Genomic DNA, 17,779 nt, shown 5'->3' on the forward strand with positions numbered 1-17,779 from the left:
GTAGCTAAAATGAAGTACAAGTATCTAATCAGCTGTTACTAATAAAACAGAAATAGTTTCTAGTAACTAATGAACAGTTACTGGTAGCTAAAATGAAGTACAAGTATCTAATCAGCTGTTACTAATAAAACAGAAATAGTTTCTAGTAACTAATGAACAGTTACTGGTAGCTAAAATGAAGTACAAGTATCTAATCAGCTGTTACTAATAAAACAGAAATAGTTTCTAGTAACTAATGAACAGTTACTGGTAGCTAAAATGAAGTACAAGTATCTAATCAGCTGTTACTAATAAAACAGAAATAGTTTCTAGTAACTAATGAACAGTTACTGGTAGCTAAAATGAAGTACAAGTATCTAATCAGCTGTTACTAATAAAACAGAAATAGTTTCTAGTAACTAATGAACAGTTACTGGTAGCTAAAATGAAGTACAAGTATCTAATCAGCTGTTACTAATAAAACAGAAATAGTTTCTAGTAACTAATGAACAGTTACTGGTAGCTAAAATGAAGTACAAGTATCTAATCAGCTGTTACTAATAAAACAGAAATAGTTTCTAGTAACTAAAAATTAAGTACTAGTACTTATTTCAAGTAGTCTGTGATTTATTAGCATTCGTGCGTTAATATTTACCACGCGCGTGCTTCATACTCTCAGCTGTTGACGATGGTTGATAAGTAATTTTACCTTGACGTCGCAGCGACGTCATGATGACGCCCACACTGTGTTCTTCAATGGATTTCAGGTATTTAATGTTTGACAGTTCAGGAAGCCCCGCACGAGGCAGGGCATCAAAAAATTAGATAGAACTCATATTGTTCCTCTCCACGGAAATCTTTAGTAAAAGGCGAAAGATTTATACGATCTGAAGAGAAACATGAGTGTACTGACTACGGGTAGGAAACGTGGAGCTACTGATTTACCGACATACACTTTTCAGTGACGGTGGCACTGCGCCGATACAACTACGTGTTTACGTCGTTATAACAATTGTATGCGAATACACGATATATTAAAGGATAACATTTTGGATAAACGCGTTTTTAATCTAAATACGAGATTTTATCAAATGTTGTACATACTCCCGCGCGGTGCATGCCGGGTAGCGGTGTATTGATACCGCACTGGGAGAGTTTTGCTGGTCTTTGAAGTGAGCAACATAAAAATAATTGTTGAAACAAAGTGTTGTAATGCGCTTACGTAGTGTTGCGCTTAACGGAGGAATGAAAAGCAAGGCAATACAGTCGAAAGGGAATAAAATAATAGCGCTAGAATATAAACGCATGCGCTGTTAAAACTAAACGAGAGGATTACCTCCTGTTACTTCCGTCTTCGCACCGGAAGCCTCCCGGTACAAAGAGTTGGTCCCAGTCATCGTGAAATTTAAAAATTCTGTGATGAATTTTCCTTAAGTTTCCCGTCTTATTTAAAAAAAATATAACTGCATTTCAACAATTAAACCGATCCTAAAATGAAAATCCGGTAAGAGTACGCATTTGACGCTAATTCACACCATATTTTGTTCAACAACAAAACGGGAAAGATGAAGTGTTGGATGAAATGAGGTCTCAATATTCTTGTTAAACAAAGTAATGTCTATGTATGTCTTCATCCAACACTTAAAAAAAAATTGCCCCTTTGCATTGAAGAAACAGGATACAGGCCTCTAAAAACCTCTGGTTGAACTAATCACAACTCATGTCAAGTAGACATAATTTTAAGGAATCCCAAGCCAAAACGATGGGCACCACTAAGTTACAGCATTCAGGTATGTTACAAAGGGATAGTTGACTATAAACCCACCGACCAGGCTTCATTGTCCCCTGAAAGCTCCAGGCTTATTTTCACAAGTGGTTTATGCCAGTTAATCCCCACTCACACTTTCAAGTGCAACTGATGCTTTGATGCCTTAAGGTGCTTCATCACCCTGTATCAAAATCTAGTTTAAGACAATATTATTTCTGTTTTGTGCTTATATGTTGCATATTCCTTAATTAGTTAGAATTACTACTTGCTGAGCAAGGGTGCTGTGATTTTGCAGGAAACAATTGTCTATTAGGTTACAAATCTTCATAAGGCATTGCTGAACAATGGTGGGTGTCTTACGAAGTATAACCGCAGTGAAATCAAACACCCCGTACTGAACTCTCGAGCTCTTCAAATAAAGGAATGCCTTCAGGAGTGTTTCTAAATTCACAATACTTGTCCTAGTTATCTTCATGATGATGATGATGATGATGAAGACTTTCACATGTACTGAAGCACAAGGCCTAAATGTCCTTTACATAAACAAACATGGTCTATACTTTTACTTTACTTATACAAAACTGGTTTTGGTTTGTGTCTCACTTTGCACAGGAAGATGGTTCAACAACTTTATTTTCCAGCTCTGTAACCCAGTAAAGAAAACTCTGCCTGAATAACATCCATCTTCAATAAAGCCACTGGATTTATTTAATCTGTTGTGGTGTTTGAACGGACATCCTTGTGGTTTGACATGTAATTAGTCTTATAAAAAGGTGATTGGTTGATTTTAAACATAGATGAGGTTTATTTGTGGTAATGCCACACATTCTTTGTATAATCTGAAAAATTACAAAACTGATCATGTTTACCAGCACAATTTGCTAAATCCAACTGTCTTTATTACAGTACATAAAATATGTCACAATCAGAATGTTAGAAGTACAACAAACAAATGGCAGTTTTGTGCAAAAACATCAATACCGGACGTATCAGAAAATACAGTTCTCAACATCAAACTGGCAGGGAATTCTGTGTAAATGTAAAGAAACCGTAAGATAATTAATCAGCTCTGAAGTGCAGCTTCCATGCAGTATCAGTAGCACTCTAAAAACAATAATGCAATGTTTAAAATTTCATTTTCTTCATCTTGTTAATAACATTAAAAATCAGAACTGCAAGCTTTGTGGAAAACCTTCTTTGCTCCTGGTTTTTAAATTAGGCTGATGTTACCGACAGATTAAGTAGCAGCAAGAGCATTCAGAGACTCTAGACTCGAATTATGCTTTACAGTTTTAAAGAGGGCACCCAATCTTTGGCACGCACCATGAAATGCTGTCACCTTGGTCCATCTACATCCAAAGGATTGATTGGTTCTACTTGATATTTTGGTCATCTGTTAAAATATAAATAATTCAAAAGTCAATTTTTTTATATATATAAAAATAAGGCAAGTTTCATTTTTTAAAATATCGTTTCATGTTCTTCCCAGTGGGGATTTGTCAGCCTATTGTGCATTTTTCAGTGTCCACTAAGCCACATGTTGCGTAGTGGTTCATAGTCTTGCACACAAGACTCGGCTGCCTTTTTTTTCTCTAAGCCATCATCACAGGGATTGTAAAACTGACTATTTAAAAAGTGTCCATGTGCAGCCTCGTGCAGCTCTGTTCAGTTCATATGGCCTTGACATCGATAAGGTGGCCATGCTGGGCGCCTTGCCTTAGCGTCTTGATCCCTTGCAGCTTGCGGCCGTGAAGTGTGAAGCGCGACCAGGCAGCCAGCTGGAGCAGGGCACAGGTGATAGGCACAAAAACCAACATGTAGAAACAGCCCAGGCGCAGAGGCGGAGTCCCTGAGCCAGAGGAAACGTCAGGCACAGAAACCAGAGAGTCCTTCACAGGTTCCCTATTAAAAATATCATAACCTGGGGAAGAGGGGAAAAAAAAGTAGTTTCTTTAGGGTACACAAAACACAGACGAATCAATTCACACACAGAACTGCTTCTTCGGAATGGATGGTTCCACTGAAATCAGACTAGATGTGAAGCCGTCCTACAAAAATTTGAAAACGGTAGGAATCCCACACGTAAGAAGGCCTATAAATAAAACAAATTAAATATATAAACGGTTTGGTTTTGGACAGATGGCTAAGCTAATGAGGTGACAAAAAAGTCATATGGAGGTTATATTTTAAGTGTGTAATTGTCACAAAATAATGTTCTCTCTCTGTATTTTACATTTTGGGATTTTGGATTTTTGCTCTTGTGAAAAAAACTGCCCACAGATGTGGAAAGGACGAGAGCAGAGTGAGAACAAGTGCACATGTGGCAAAAAACACACAAATTTTTCCTTACAGGCTTACCCGCAGTGTTTTATAGCAAAGCCTGAAACAAAGACCAACTCATCTATCATTAAAAACACTTCTATGAAATAAAACATTAATAACTAAGCCTTTTCACACAGACTATGGTTATTGTTTAGGCTGGAATCTACTAACTAAATTGATCACAAGACAAAATGCGTAAGGATCTGGTTGGCTTAGACCTCTGCTAAATAAAGTGTCTGATTTTTCCAGTTGAACTTGTTGTGCAAGTTGCACTTATGTGATCTGTACAACAGTTCTACTTTTCAAAAAGTTTCAGTTTCACAAAACCTTTTCATGTTGAACAGTTAATACAATCATTGACAGTGATCATAGGTAATTTCACTTCCACCTGCCAGAAAGACACAAAGACACATGAATGCAGCAACTTGTAGCAGCATCTGAAACAAGGTAATTAAATACACTTTCTTATGGAGGAGTCAGCGTGAGTGCTTCTGTCTGTACCTGTGTAAACACACAGCAGCCATGTGCCAATGAGAGGAGCGAATGTCTGGCCAGGTTTGGTCAACAAGGCAACCATCCCGAAGAGGAGCGCAGAGGCAGCCTGCTGACGTCGATTAACCACAAAGTCCTCGTCCACCAGGTCTGAAATAACCAGTTTCAGCAGCTTGCAAGTCCCCTCCGTAAACACCCGGTTACTAGGACCAAGAGAAGTCACATTACAGTCTCTGGTCACAACAGTGTGGCGTCTTGTATTGTCAGCTGTAATGTAGTTTGTGACCGTATGTTGATGAAATGATCCTTTCGTTCTATAATGTAAACAGTAATTTATAGTAGCAGGCATTTTTAAATTGAAGTCTTGTTACCAGGTGTTTATCAAGTTCTATTTATTAACATAAATTAAAGCTGGGGTAGGCAGTTTTGGATACTTTAAAAATCTAGCTGTCTCTTGCCAGTTTCTCCAATATTACATACACCAGCTTTAAGGTGTGTCAACTATCTATTTGTTGGTTTCTAAAGAGGGGAAGCCCTACTAGAGCACGCACTAAGGTGTGTCTGTGTGTTAAAAACACATTTTATTGTGTGAAATGCAGGAATAACTTCTAGTGACAGCTCTGCCACCAGAGAGAAACAACCACAAGCATTCACACCCACTGGTGACAACAACGACAGCTGTGAGTAAAATATCTAACCACACACTCCATCAGCTGCTGTTTGAGAGAGCATTCAAATCCTGGTGTTAACTATGAGAACAGCATGGTTATTTGAAATCTGAATCACTCTGTAAAACTTAAGGGGCAAAAAATGACGTTGAAATGTGAGCGAATGGGCTTAACCAGCATTTGACCACACCTGGAAGTTTGTTTTATTCTTTATATACATTTGCACTTTCTTTACCTAATGTTGTCACTTTGTTTCTCCATATTCTAAATGTACTATTGTTATTTATGTCTACTCTGCAATACAACTATTGTTTGAGCGTCCTTCTGGAGGCGGGATCTCTTTTCTGTTGCTCTACCTTTTTTTCCTCCTGTTAAAGCAGTAAATATAGCTCTTTAAAAAGAAAATCCAAATCGAGGGTCTATTTATAGAAGAATTTATAGGTTTTGTACAAATTTTAAGGCAAATGATTTGGGGCTGAGTGACAGAGGGACAAACAGGAGCAATATTTACATTTTCCTGGAGTAAAAAAGCCTTGTAGCAAAGAACAGTTAACACATTATTTGGATTACAATAAATGTTGAGTTAACCTTTAAACAGGCTGTGACAGAAAGAGTGCTTGATGCGTGCTTGTTATGAATACTAGGCACAGAGCGATTCTACTTCCCGTCCTTGATATGTGTTGGGGTGTGTTTGTTTATTCAGCTATGAAAATGAGCAAACAAAAGTACAAGCAGTCACACATCGGATCCCTGAAGCGTGTGCTGATGTGTGTGCGTGTGCATACCTAGCAATGAAGATGCACAGAAGATAAATGTGGTCAGCCCCTGCCAGCAGCATAGCCACACTAAGTCCCAGTTTGAGCATAAATAGCCAGCGGATAACCTGGTAAACCCCATAACGCTGGCACAGTGTCAGGAAATACAAGTTGTTCAGGTGGGGGGCAATGTAAGAGATGCCTGCGTGGGAGCAGAAGCAGAAGTGCATTTAAAAAAAAAGACTTAAGAGCAGAAAGAATAGTAAAAAAAATGATGGATAGCAAATTATAAAGACATAGAAATCTATTCCATCTTTGCCACAATTAGATCAGTTCTTAACAATTCAGGAGACCTTTCAGAATACCACCTCACTGGGTTTCTGAGATCTTCCTGATCTTTAAATCTAGACTGAAGACTGGATCAATTTACCATGCTGCATCCACAAATTAAATTATAGAATTATTGGCAACTAAAAGGTGCTTGTAAACATAAAAAAGCGTGTGGCTAGCTTGCATGCTACCAGTAATGTAACCTTCAGTCTGTATTCCACATTGTATAACTCTTTTTATATTGCTGAAATAATTACTGCAGATGTCCATTCAACACCGCAAGCAAAGAATATTCATCTCCCTTATTATCGTACAACTCTTGGACAATATTCCATAAAATACAGAGGACCATCACTTTGGAATACTATTCCCCTTTTCTATCAAAACTAGTCTATCACTGACAGTATTTAAGTCAAGCATGAAAAAAATAAATATGTCATGGTTAAATTTCAGTAGGTGTGTTGTGTATGTTTTATTTAATCGTTTATCATTGTCGTCATTATTTTTCCTGTAATAATTTTGTATAATATCAATTAAAAATCCAAAGGGGAGGTTTAACTATAAGCCCTTGGGGGTTCCTTACCTCTCCTGCATAATTCATACAGTGTATTTTTTATATATTTTTATTTGCCTTTGTGCTACTAAATAAATAAATAAATGTATTAATTGTGTCTGTCTTGCCTAGCTCTAGCAAAAAAAAACCTGGATAAAGAAGACTTGAATGTGTGCATTATTTCCATTTTCTTAAAAGGGATCTTACCGAGTAAGATGGACCCTGTAGAGGCAGAAATATTGTCAGATAGGAGATGTTCCAGGAAAAGAGGGAAGAAATTGTTGTTGAAATGACAGTGAAACACCTGTAGGGGGAGCAGAGACAACAACAGAATAACTAAAGTAAGTAAAAAAAAAAACAAAAAAAACAAAAACACTGAACATTTGAACAAAACAAAACTAAGGACACAAAAAGCAAATCAGCCTCTGTATCACATGATTGTCGCCTGAGATAAAAGGCATAAAGACACAAATCAGATTAGGGTATTTTTTGTACTCCTGTTAATGCTACTGAAGCAGCACATCCAGTTTGATTAGGATCTTACCTGAACAAGGTTCATTGACACAAACCACATGAAGTTTCTGTGTTTGGAGAGCTGCTTGACGTACTGTCTAATGGTGACAGGTTTTTCTGGGTGGGTATGTGGAGCGTGACCTACACTCAGCCTTTGGACCGCAAAAGAAAAACAAGTAAGGAGTGAGATGGAGAGTCCAAAAACATCTCAACCAGAGTTATTGTGAATTTCCAGATCTTTAGAAATTCCTTACTCTTTGAGCATCTGTGCCTCATCCTGTCTTAGAAGGACTTCCTTTTGGAAACGAAGATGTAGCAACTGAGACACTAAGAAAAAGCCCAAGATGGAAAAAGCTGCCAGAGTCACACAGAAGAGACGGAAGGAGTAGAAATCATCTTTGTCCCAGAAGGAGTAAGACAGAAATACGGAGAATGACCCCAAAGCGCTGAACACGGAGCAGTGGAAGTTCAGGCGTGTGCGATCAGTGGCGGACACAGCGAGGTCAGCCAGCAGGGCGCTGTGGTGGAGGTCCACCATAGTCAGGAAACCATCGTACAGACACAGGCACAGCAGGAACTGCAGTCCTGGACTGGCCCACGCCACCCAGAAGGCCAAGAAGGACAGAGCAAAGAGAGGGCCATTTCTGGAGAGGGCCTTCAGGCGCTTCAGCACCACCTCTGGAGTTGTGATCTGAGGGCCTGACCTGGGTGGAAAAACAAACAAAACGGAAACTTTGTTATGTCACCACCTTATGACAATACAGAGTCACACTTTTTTTAATCATGACGAAATGCAAACACAGATGGCAGCCGGATTTGTTTGAGAGATCTTGTTTTGATTAAGCGTTTACGTGCATTACTGCAGCTGATAAAAGGATCTATGCTGAAACATTTCTGTGTGCATGGGTGTAAATGTCTTCGCTCAGAGAAGCTGTAGGGTAAGTGTGCAGGAACAACAGCGGAAGAAATTTGCAGGTTGACTGGAAAGCGAGCAGCGACTAGAGGGCAAAGTGATGTCAGAATGAGGAAGACAATTTCCTAAATTTCATGACAATTTTACCAAAGATAAATATGTGTCTAAATACAAATATATTCTAGGGAAATGTCATGGTGTTTCAAAAATTACCTTTCTGAAATTATGTTACACTAGCAGAAAATTGACATTTATGTTTTTTATTTATCAGTATCTCTGCTGATCACCACAGGAACTACTGGATGCTGATATTTAGTCAAGGCTGTCAACGGTTACTTGTCTCTTTTCACAGGGAAATGCTGCTTTTATTAACTCTTTTTAAAAGAGTATGCATAAGAGAGAACAAAAACTTCTCGGAAGGAACCTGCATTATGCGACATATCTAGAACTGACCTTTTTGTAATATAATAACTGTATAATAACTTTTTCTTGGCTTTTGGACAGCATTAAATGTCAGTTTGCAAAGACAAGCTATCAGCTAATTATCACTTCGGTCACATCCATGTTTAGTAAACTGTTAGAGGAAGCTGTTTTCTTTCTCAGTTTTTTAATGTTTACTTGGTGTAAACATTATTTGCCACAGTGTTTTCTCTGAGAGAAAGGAGGAAGAGGGCAGGTTGGAGACACTTACTGAGGAGAGCTGAGGAAGGAGCGATCACTCAGCCAGCCAAAGAGAGGATCATTCAGACTGTTCCATATGAGGAACACTGTCTGTGGAGCAGAAGAGAGAGCAGATAAGAAGACAATAAAGCTTTATAAAAGTAAACAAATAAAGAATTATGGCTTATTGAAAAGCTAGAACATGATATCAAAGTTACACAACATATTTACATTTTATTCTTAGTACAGCTGGGCAATATAATAACTACACTGAACAAAATTATAAACGCAACACTTTTGTTTTTGCTCCCATTCATCATGAGCTGAACTGAAAGATCTAAGACTTTCTCTATGTACACAAAAGGCCTATTTCTCTCAAATATTGTCCACAGATCTGTCAAAATCTGCACTTCTCCTTTGCCGAGATAATCCATCCACCTCACAGGTGTGGCATATGTGACAAGATGCTGATCAGACAGCATGGCTATTGCACAGGTGTGCCTTAGGCTGGCCACAATAAAAGGTCTGTCGTCACTCACCTCTCCCACCCAGAAGGAGACTTTATCAATCTTGTAGATGGACACAAATGTCTCTACATAGTAAAGGAGGAACACATTGTGGAGGATGGAGGTAAACAAGGCCAAAGAGCCGTAGAGCACTGCAGTAGAGATGACGCCTTGCCAGCAGCCCCAGACGCTCCTGCCCATTCTTCTTTCTCAATCACTGTGCTCCGTCTTTTCTCTGTGCCAAGCTGCAATCATATCACGGCCTGGCTGATCCAGAGTCACCACCTCATCATAGCCTGCAAAAACACAGTGGCGTGTGGTTAAATCGACTAAGACTTGACAGAAACATTATTAAAGTTATTTTCAGTACAGTAGACAAGTGAAGGAAATATTCCCTCACCCTGAAGCAAAATATACATGATGTATAATGGAACACCTACTGTAAGTTACTGCAGCATCTCAGGGTAAAATCTCAGCATTAATACAAAATAATATTAACATGCCTGTCTCTGCAAAGAGTTTGAGGAGATTTCATAGCAATGGTACAGTAAGTACTTATTTAGCTAGTTAGGCTGTGGGCCACAGTTCCTTTCTCTTCTGGCCCACGCCCAGCTGTGGTGTGTGTTTAAAACTGTAATTTTCCTATTTTTATAACCACTGCTCTTGACGCTCCACCTCACTGCCCCAGTGTCCTCTTAAAAAGCTGTTCTTCTTCACAGTGAAATGACAAAAGGAAAGTCATATGATACTCAGCCATTCATTTCAAGCCAAGTTCTTTCATTTTGCTTTAATGTCCTTAGGTGTCATATTCAAAATTGCATTCTAGAGGTGTTCTGAATGTGCTGCACTACATAATTTACACCTACTGTTAATGTTAAAGGCACAATATCCGATTTTATTTAAAGACAAAGAAAGCAATGGGTTGGAAAGCACACAAGGTTGTCTCCTTGTCACATCTCCTTGTGATGTAATGTCTTTTGTCACACCAACTGAGGACACACAGTTCACAATGAATGCAAATCCAGCGTCAGTTTGGTTACTAAAGTGCATTGTTTTGCTTCCCCTTTGAAAGCCCCTGGTGCAGTATCACATGTGGGAGAAGAATTCACTTAACAGGCTTCGTACTTCACACCTGACTCCCACAGGCTCAGACTTGCACTGATCTACGAACATCCTCTCACGTCTTCAAGCCTTATAATAGCTCACAATAACAGTGTCTCAAGGCAATTTCTCTTGTCTGAGTCAAAAACATCGTAGCGTCTACGCAAAGCTGCAAAAGCGAAGCTTCATATCAGGATCTCAGTGAGATAGCGAATGTGGCCAAAGCAAAGCTTTCCAACCCTGTTCCTATCAGATCCAAGCAGTGAAGTGGAATGACTCTCAGCTGGCTGCACCATATCACATCTCTAACACATATCTTTTTAAATCAGAAGTGGTTTACTTTGTAATATGTAACAGAGCGGGACTTGGATCTACAAATATCTAATTCATGTCCTCTCAGCCACAGCAGAATTAGAGCTGTTCCTACCTGTGGAGACGTTTCTTGGCTGGTTACAGAATATATGGTGGCTGAGCTGGTGACACCTGATCTCAAGGCAGATTTGCAAACCACAACAAAAGGGGCATCCATCATCCCTTGTATCATTTGCTGCAGACATTTTAAATTGTGGTTGATAATAGAGAGGCTGAATGCAACAATCTTGCTCAAATGTAGGTAAAATAAACAAAAAACAAATGTCCACTTATAATCACAACATGCAAACACTACCAGTGTTAGTTAGCAGGGTTTTAAACCGCTTCAGGTTAACGTTACAAGCATGCAAATTCCTAACGTCTTAAATACAAGCCGGGATTGTAAGCTAATGCAATCTTGCATACACAGTTAAGGAACAGGTGGCATTGCTCGTCTTGAAATGATAAACAGTTATCAAGTTATTTAGCCTTATTCACCATCTGGTAGGGTTCTGATCATAACCAGCTAGCTAATTAATAACGTTACGTTTGGACTAACGTTACTGTCATATTCGACTATTAAAACTACAACTAACATCCCACGTGTTGTGTAAGTTAGTCTGTTGTGTCTGCCCATAACAGCTGGTAAGACCGATAGATATCTTGTATGAAAAGTATCTATTATTAAATCTATTACCGGGCTGGAGAACGTAACTTAGCCAGCCACCGCTAATGGTTAGCACCAGCTAGCCTTAGTTAAATGCTACCATTAGCTAGCTGTTTAACGACAACGACAACAAACTGCCTGTCTATCTGGAAATAAACAAATATAAAACTAGTTTCAAGTATATGTACAGCAGAGCAAAGAGGTTTCACGTACCGACAGAGCTGTTAAGCAGGCCGAGTAAGTAAGTCGTGTTTTACTCGGTGAGAAGCTAACCTGTTAGCTCAGCTGTGCCTCGATCACCGGACGGCAGACAGACCACGTCATGACAGCTGCAGTCGGTTTACTCACGTCCACGATGACTGTAGTGGCTTTGTGAAAGGGTTTCCCACACTGTGGTTTCTCATCAGGGTACAGCATGGATCAGACTTACAGCGCCACCCAGGGCAAATGTTACCATGACCAGATATTCTTTGGCTCTGTTAACGTGTGGATGGGTCAAGTCAACTATTAGTGCTGCTGCAGGAACTGCTGAACAGGTTTGAAGGTTTGAAGCAGAAAATGAAAGGAACATGTTCTTAACTGCTTTATACAAGTACTTGTACTGGTCTATTCACATGTGTATTTGAGTGTCACTATTGCAATATACATTTCCATTGTAAAGTGTAAACAATATACCCCTGAAACTGATTTAAATGTTCATAGTTTCTACATCAACCACTAGGCCTACCTATGTAATAGCCTATTAAAGGCTGTGTATGTACAATTAAATCACTATTTTTTTCTTCAATATTAAACTAAAGTTCCAACTTAATAGGCCACATTAAAAAATACATTTGTTTCATGTATTCATCTTCAAGTTAATGTCAAGGAGCAGTGGAAGAGGGTAGGAACATCTGACTTAGGGCTGCAGGATATGGTAAAAAAAAAAAAAAGATTATTTTGACAGATAAAGATGAAAGATATGATATGCATATGATTCATGAAAATCACATTTGTTGGGGTCTGTACAAAACAAACATGTCTTCTTACATCTGCAGCACCACAGTACTTCATTATAATGCTGTTTTGCCACACATTTTACCTTAATCAAATTGGATGTTGCAGTTAGCTATATCGTGATTTCGATAATATTTCGATTTATAGTGCAGCCCTAATCTGAATATATTCTTCAAGTCCAGGTATGTCCATTTATTAGCCTACTACATTTCAGAGTAAAATAAGGCAAGAGCAGTAAGACCATATGTGTGATTTGAGAAGGAGCTTTAGGAATTACCCTGTTTGTGACAATGAACTATGTGACAATGTGAATTATATGGGCTGGGTGTGGGTATATTGGATTACATAGATACAATACTATTAGGTCGCACATGTCATTTATACCACTGTCCTAAATATAAATAGGTGGAAGAGACACACAAATAAAAACTTTCCATCTTTTCTCCAGCAGGGGTCAGTCACGAGGCACAGATCACAAGGATAATATTCAGACAATATTACACACACAATCTTAAGTAATAATAAAATAATCTGTGATATTCATAAAGAAAGACATAAGTAAAAGGTTTGTTTTATTTCTATTTGGACCTAAGAGCCGCCCATACTGAACACTAAAATATCATGACATTATTGTACTATAGTAGTTTTTCCAACCCATTTGACCCGTTTTAAAACATATTTAAGCTTTAGATAATCGTGAAAGCCTCATAAAGAATCAAGGTCAAGATGGGCAGCACAAGACATGAAAAACACAATAGGTAGCCTATATTATCCTTACAGAACATTACAGGCATATCATTTAATCACTCCAGGATTAAAAGGTATTCTTCTAAATTTTCTTTATGAATGAAAACATGGAAAACTTATGAGGAAACTGTGGTCATAAGATAGCGCAGGTTATGGATCCTGTGTGTGCGTGTGACTGGGGGTGGGGTGGACTTGGTTTGAGCATTGGGTAACTGCAGCAGCAGCAGAGAAGATCGCTGTTTCGCAGCGGAGAGGACGAATCAGTGAAATATTTTTGTGGACTCCAGGAAACAAGCAGGTGAGTCAGTCTTTTCCCGCTTTATTGCTCGTTAACGTGTTCCTTCCACTCTTCCTACGCACACACACTCACATCTGTACTCAGGTGAAGGTGATTAAAGAGTGCGCTGCTGTTTTCCTTCTCAGTGCTGCAGTCCAGGTCGGACAGGTGTACATGGTTGGATGGTTGTACCTTCCTATAACGCGCGGGGACTCTTTACAGACGAAAAGGCCTGATTTTTTGTATTTTTACCTAAATCCATATTGGTGCAAGTTAAATGTATCGATTAATTACTGTTAGGGTATGTGCGGGAGTGTTTTTGTGTCACCAGATAGCCTACATCAATATTAGGACGTTTCTGAAGCCTCTTAATCTGCGTTGCGAGCTGAATGCATTGTTCTTAAAGTCAGAGGTATGTAAAAGCATACACAATATATTGCTTATCTGTTTTAAAGCTGTTCCTGCCTGGCTGTGTTACTTTTGAAAGAAATAGGGGTGATGAAGCATGATGATTCAACGACGTGTGGAAAGAGAGGAGGGAGTAGTATCTTCAGTGGTTTATTGTAAAAAGTTAATTAAACCCACAAAGCTTCTTGCTCTTAATAGGACATGAGTGAGATAGAGCTGTAACATTGGTCAGAAATTAGTTTAATAGATTCATTTCACCTTTACCTTTATATATGGTTTAAAACTGTTACTTGTTTTATGGTTAATACATCATGTACTAAAGCTTAATAGATCAGATATGAGTCATTAATACATTTTGAGCTGCCAGGTGGATAGGTATGCCAGGCATACCCAGATCCTTTACTTTGAGTAAAAGTGGAAATACCATAATGTAAAATCCTCTATTAAAAGTTGCTGCATTCAAAATCAAACTTGAGTAAGTATTACATGCTAATAGTACTTCAGAGTTCATGTAGGTTGAGGTGGAACTATTTTTAATTAATGAATATACTTTCAGATAGTTTAATATATAACAGTAAGTTAAAGAAGTACATATCTGTAAAATCTTAATTTGAAAAGTGTTTGTAACTGTTCTGAAAAAAGTGTTAAAAGTACAAAATGTCCCTCTCAAATAGTGGAATAGAAGTGTAAAGTAGCATAAAATGGCAATATTTAAGTAAACTAAAAATACTTGTAGTATCACTGCCATGTAGTCCTTAATAATGGGCAGAACATTTCTCACTTTCCCATAAGGCATCTGCAACTGCTGTATAAATGTTAATAAGTATTCATCCATCAAGTCTGCAGTTGTAAATTTTAACAAGTCATTAATAAATTAATTAGGGTTCATTTACCCTGCAGACCATTTTGCAGAAGGTCAGAGGTCAAACAGCCTATTTGAGGGGTCGTCGTGATGAATTAAAAAGCTGCCTAAAAAGACTAAGCAGAGAGGATAAATTCCAGACAGAAAATGGCAACCCAAAAAGCTGTTCTTGTTAACATAACAAGCTCATAGCGGATCTGTATATATTAGTATTGGTAATTGATTTATTAACTAACTAGTAATAAAGCAATTTTTCACGCCCACCACAAGAGTGGTACAGATGACTGAAGTCATAATCTCTCTCAAGTAGTGCAGAGAGGAGGATAGTGTTTATATTGGATTTGTTTGATATTGATGTCTTAATAATTTCAAGGCTGACAGATCAATTCACACATTAGAATATGTGACCAATTAATAGCATATACCACAATATATGCAAATTTGATTGTACTGTACAGTACATTACAAGATGTTCTTGCATTGTTTGAGAAGCAGATTTAATCACATGAGGTTTGAGATCAGCATCATTCTGCACGCTTTCATTACTTATGACATTCATTGCTTATGGTCAGGATCATGTTTTTCCACTTCTCCATGCTTTTGGCTGACCATTTCTTAAAATCTTTTTTCTGGAGTAAACTTTTATATAAAGAGATCTTATAAGAGATTAAAAACAAAATCAATTTTCCAACGAGTCAAAAATTGACTTTATGGATTATTCCTCTCATTTCCAAATCAAAATGAGTGTTGTGTTATCCATGTTGACAGATCTAAACAAAAAAAAGGCTCTGGTAAGTGTTCCATCTCAAACTCAGGAAAGACAAAGAAGGTGAGATGATCTGTAATCACATATTATAGTAGATGAATTTAATAACATGTACACAGCAGAAGAAAAGACAGTTTTAAATTAATTATACACATAAATATATATGTGTGTATACTATACACACATATATATTTATATTTATATATATCCCTTTGAATTCCAAGATATTATTGCATATTATTATTTTTGAGTATGATGTACTGTAAGTTTTATCAGCTCTATCAGATAGACTCTAACAATTTCCCCATACATTCTTTATATTTTTAATGGATGAAGAGGCCGTTTGGTGACACAATCATGATTTTATTCTTCTCTGAGAAGAAGTCTTAAGATATCTCCACATCACAGTGAATCACCTCTCATTCTGCCTTTAATGTGCCTTTATTGTTCAGCACCTAATGGTTTGAGATAAAGCAAGAAAAGAAAAAGTATAAATATCATATTCACGCATAGCACAGTATATAGTACATCATACCCTTCATAAAGTGTATTCATTCAGTCTTTGTTGGTTGATGGCTTTAGCACAAAAGTTTGGCAGTGTGTTTGGCATTTTAAGTGGGATCAGTTGAAAGGAAATACAAGAATAGCGCACCTGTTTTATTGATCTTTCTGCACAAATGTCAGGCTAGATATTTTGCAAATAATTCTACCCTGACAGACGCTCCTATTGGAAAACAGCTTTATCATTCTCTGCAAACTTCACATTATTCTGTATGCAAGTAATGACTTGATTTCAGGATTGATGAGCAGCAGAGACTATCACTAAAACCATCTGTATGGATCATTAAACAGGAAGAAACTGATAGTCTTTGCTAAATAAAAGGTGTTTCAGACAACGCCTGCTGTTTTGTTCGATCCATCTTTTCTCCCATCATGCATGACACATCGGTCGAGCCACTGCCAAGGCAGATGTGTTTACCTTTCCCTCCTGGAGCTTCCATGCATGTGTTGAAACAATGGTGTGTTTGCTGTGTGTTACATGAAGACAGCAGCTGACAAAACCACACCAAAGGGCATCTCACCAGCATTCCCGCCTGTCTAGTTGATCTTCTCTACGTGTTGCTACAGTTATAACGGACTGTGGTTTTGGAGGCACTGACAAACAAGACAGATGTTATACTGTACTTTTGGGGAGTACTAGTGCATATGTGAAATAAATTGTATAAAGCCTTTTGTGGCCCTAAAGGCAGCTGTAGGCTATACAATCTGATAAATCAAGTGATGAGTAAGTGAGTTTACCACACTTCTGTAGCCAACTCCTCATGTCTGCTTGAGGCCAGTGGCTTGAGGCTACTTTAGCCGCTACTAGCTTAATATACCCAATCTCTGAACCGTCTGTGGTCGAGTTGCATTTTGGATTATGCAGACACCTGCTTTTAACAAGGAAGAAAAATGTGTGCAATAAAAAAAAGACGAAATCTCTGGTTCTGCTGCATGAATTTTGATCATTTAAAAAAGTCCATTGTGAGTCAGGCAATATCAGTGCAAAATGGTGAAGTTCTCTTGTTAAGAGTGCATGATGTAACCTTGAAGAACCTTGCAATTCTTCAGTCATGGAAATCAGTTCTATAAAAAGCATGAAACAAATCAACAGTTCAGTCAGTACCACAAGCAGACACGTATCTGTTGTTTGATGGCATTCTGAGTAGTGATGGTGAAATATGTGCCCTGCATAGATATGAAGTCACAAAGGTTTTGTTTTTGAGATAAGGGCTTTATTGAAAGTGTGAAGCTGGATGATAAAAGTTTGCCAGCCAAAAAATGTCACTTATAGCCTTGTCTGGTGTTTTTAACTGCATTCTTCATCTGTGAATGTAATAGTATGAAATACAAAATACATAATAATATAATTGCCAAATTATCTGTAGAACTCCTCAGGACTCCTTAGCTTTTCTCACTAAAAATGACAAATCTGAATGCAACTTTAGATCCTCAAGAGTCAGGCTTGAAACATATTTTGGACTGTTCAGGATGAGTTAGGTAACTCAGCAATGGTAGGTTTTGCAAAGCAAAAGCATGGACGTTACATTGTGTAAAGCCAGCCTTAGGGAATAGTTCTGGTTTAAGACAAGATGAGGGGATCTT

General features: G+C 38.1%; 2 protein-coding genes and 1 non-coding gene across 4 annotated transcripts in view; all 3 read right to left on the reverse strand.

The window, feature by feature from the left end:
• Positions 1-871, reverse strand: part of LOC123982768 (rho GTPase-activating protein 27-like) — a 26,422-nt gene extending 25,551 nt beyond the window's left edge. The window contains exon 1 of the mRNA XM_046068597.1: positions 689-871. The gene's annotated coding sequence lies outside the window, so the exon portion shown is untranslated. The remainder of the gene's footprint in view (positions 1-688) is intronic.
• On the reverse strand, positions 772-886 carry LOC123983648. The gene has a single exon (XR_006828254.1). It is a non-coding gene; the product is annotated as a U5 spliceosomal RNA (small nuclear RNA).
• Positions 887-2,624: 1,738 nt separating this feature from the next.
• On the reverse strand, positions 2,625-12,057 carry mfsd13a (major facilitator superfamily domain containing 13A). Of its 2 annotated transcripts, none has more exons than XM_046069545.1 (9): positions 11,852-12,057; positions 9,493-9,755; positions 8,985-9,064; positions 7,635-8,084; positions 7,412-7,532; positions 7,075-7,171; positions 6,015-6,186; positions 4,571-4,764; positions 2,625-3,668 (listed from the first exon to the last, which is right to left on the reverse strand). In XM_046069545.1, the coding sequence occupies exons 2-9, from the start codon at positions 9,658-9,660 to the stop codon at positions 3,418-3,420; spliced, it is 1,533 nt and encodes a 510-aa protein (XP_045925501.1). In that variant the 5' UTR covers positions 9,661-9,755; positions 11,852-12,057; the 3' UTR covers positions 2,625-3,417. The 2 variants fall into 2 exon arrangements, with proteins under 2 accessions (XP_045925501.1, XP_045925500.1); XM_046069544.1 differs by having other exon boundaries at positions 11,792-12,057.
• Positions 12,058-17,779: the final 5,722 nt, after the last annotated feature.

This window comes from Micropterus dolomieu, linkage group LG14, assembly GCF_021292245.1.
Source record: "Micropterus dolomieu isolate WLL.071019.BEF.003 ecotype Adirondacks linkage group LG14, ASM2129224v1, whole genome shotgun sequence".
In the NCBI taxonomy this organism is placed as follows: domain Eukaryota; kingdom Metazoa; phylum Chordata; class Actinopteri; order Centrarchiformes; family Centrarchidae; genus Micropterus; species Micropterus dolomieu.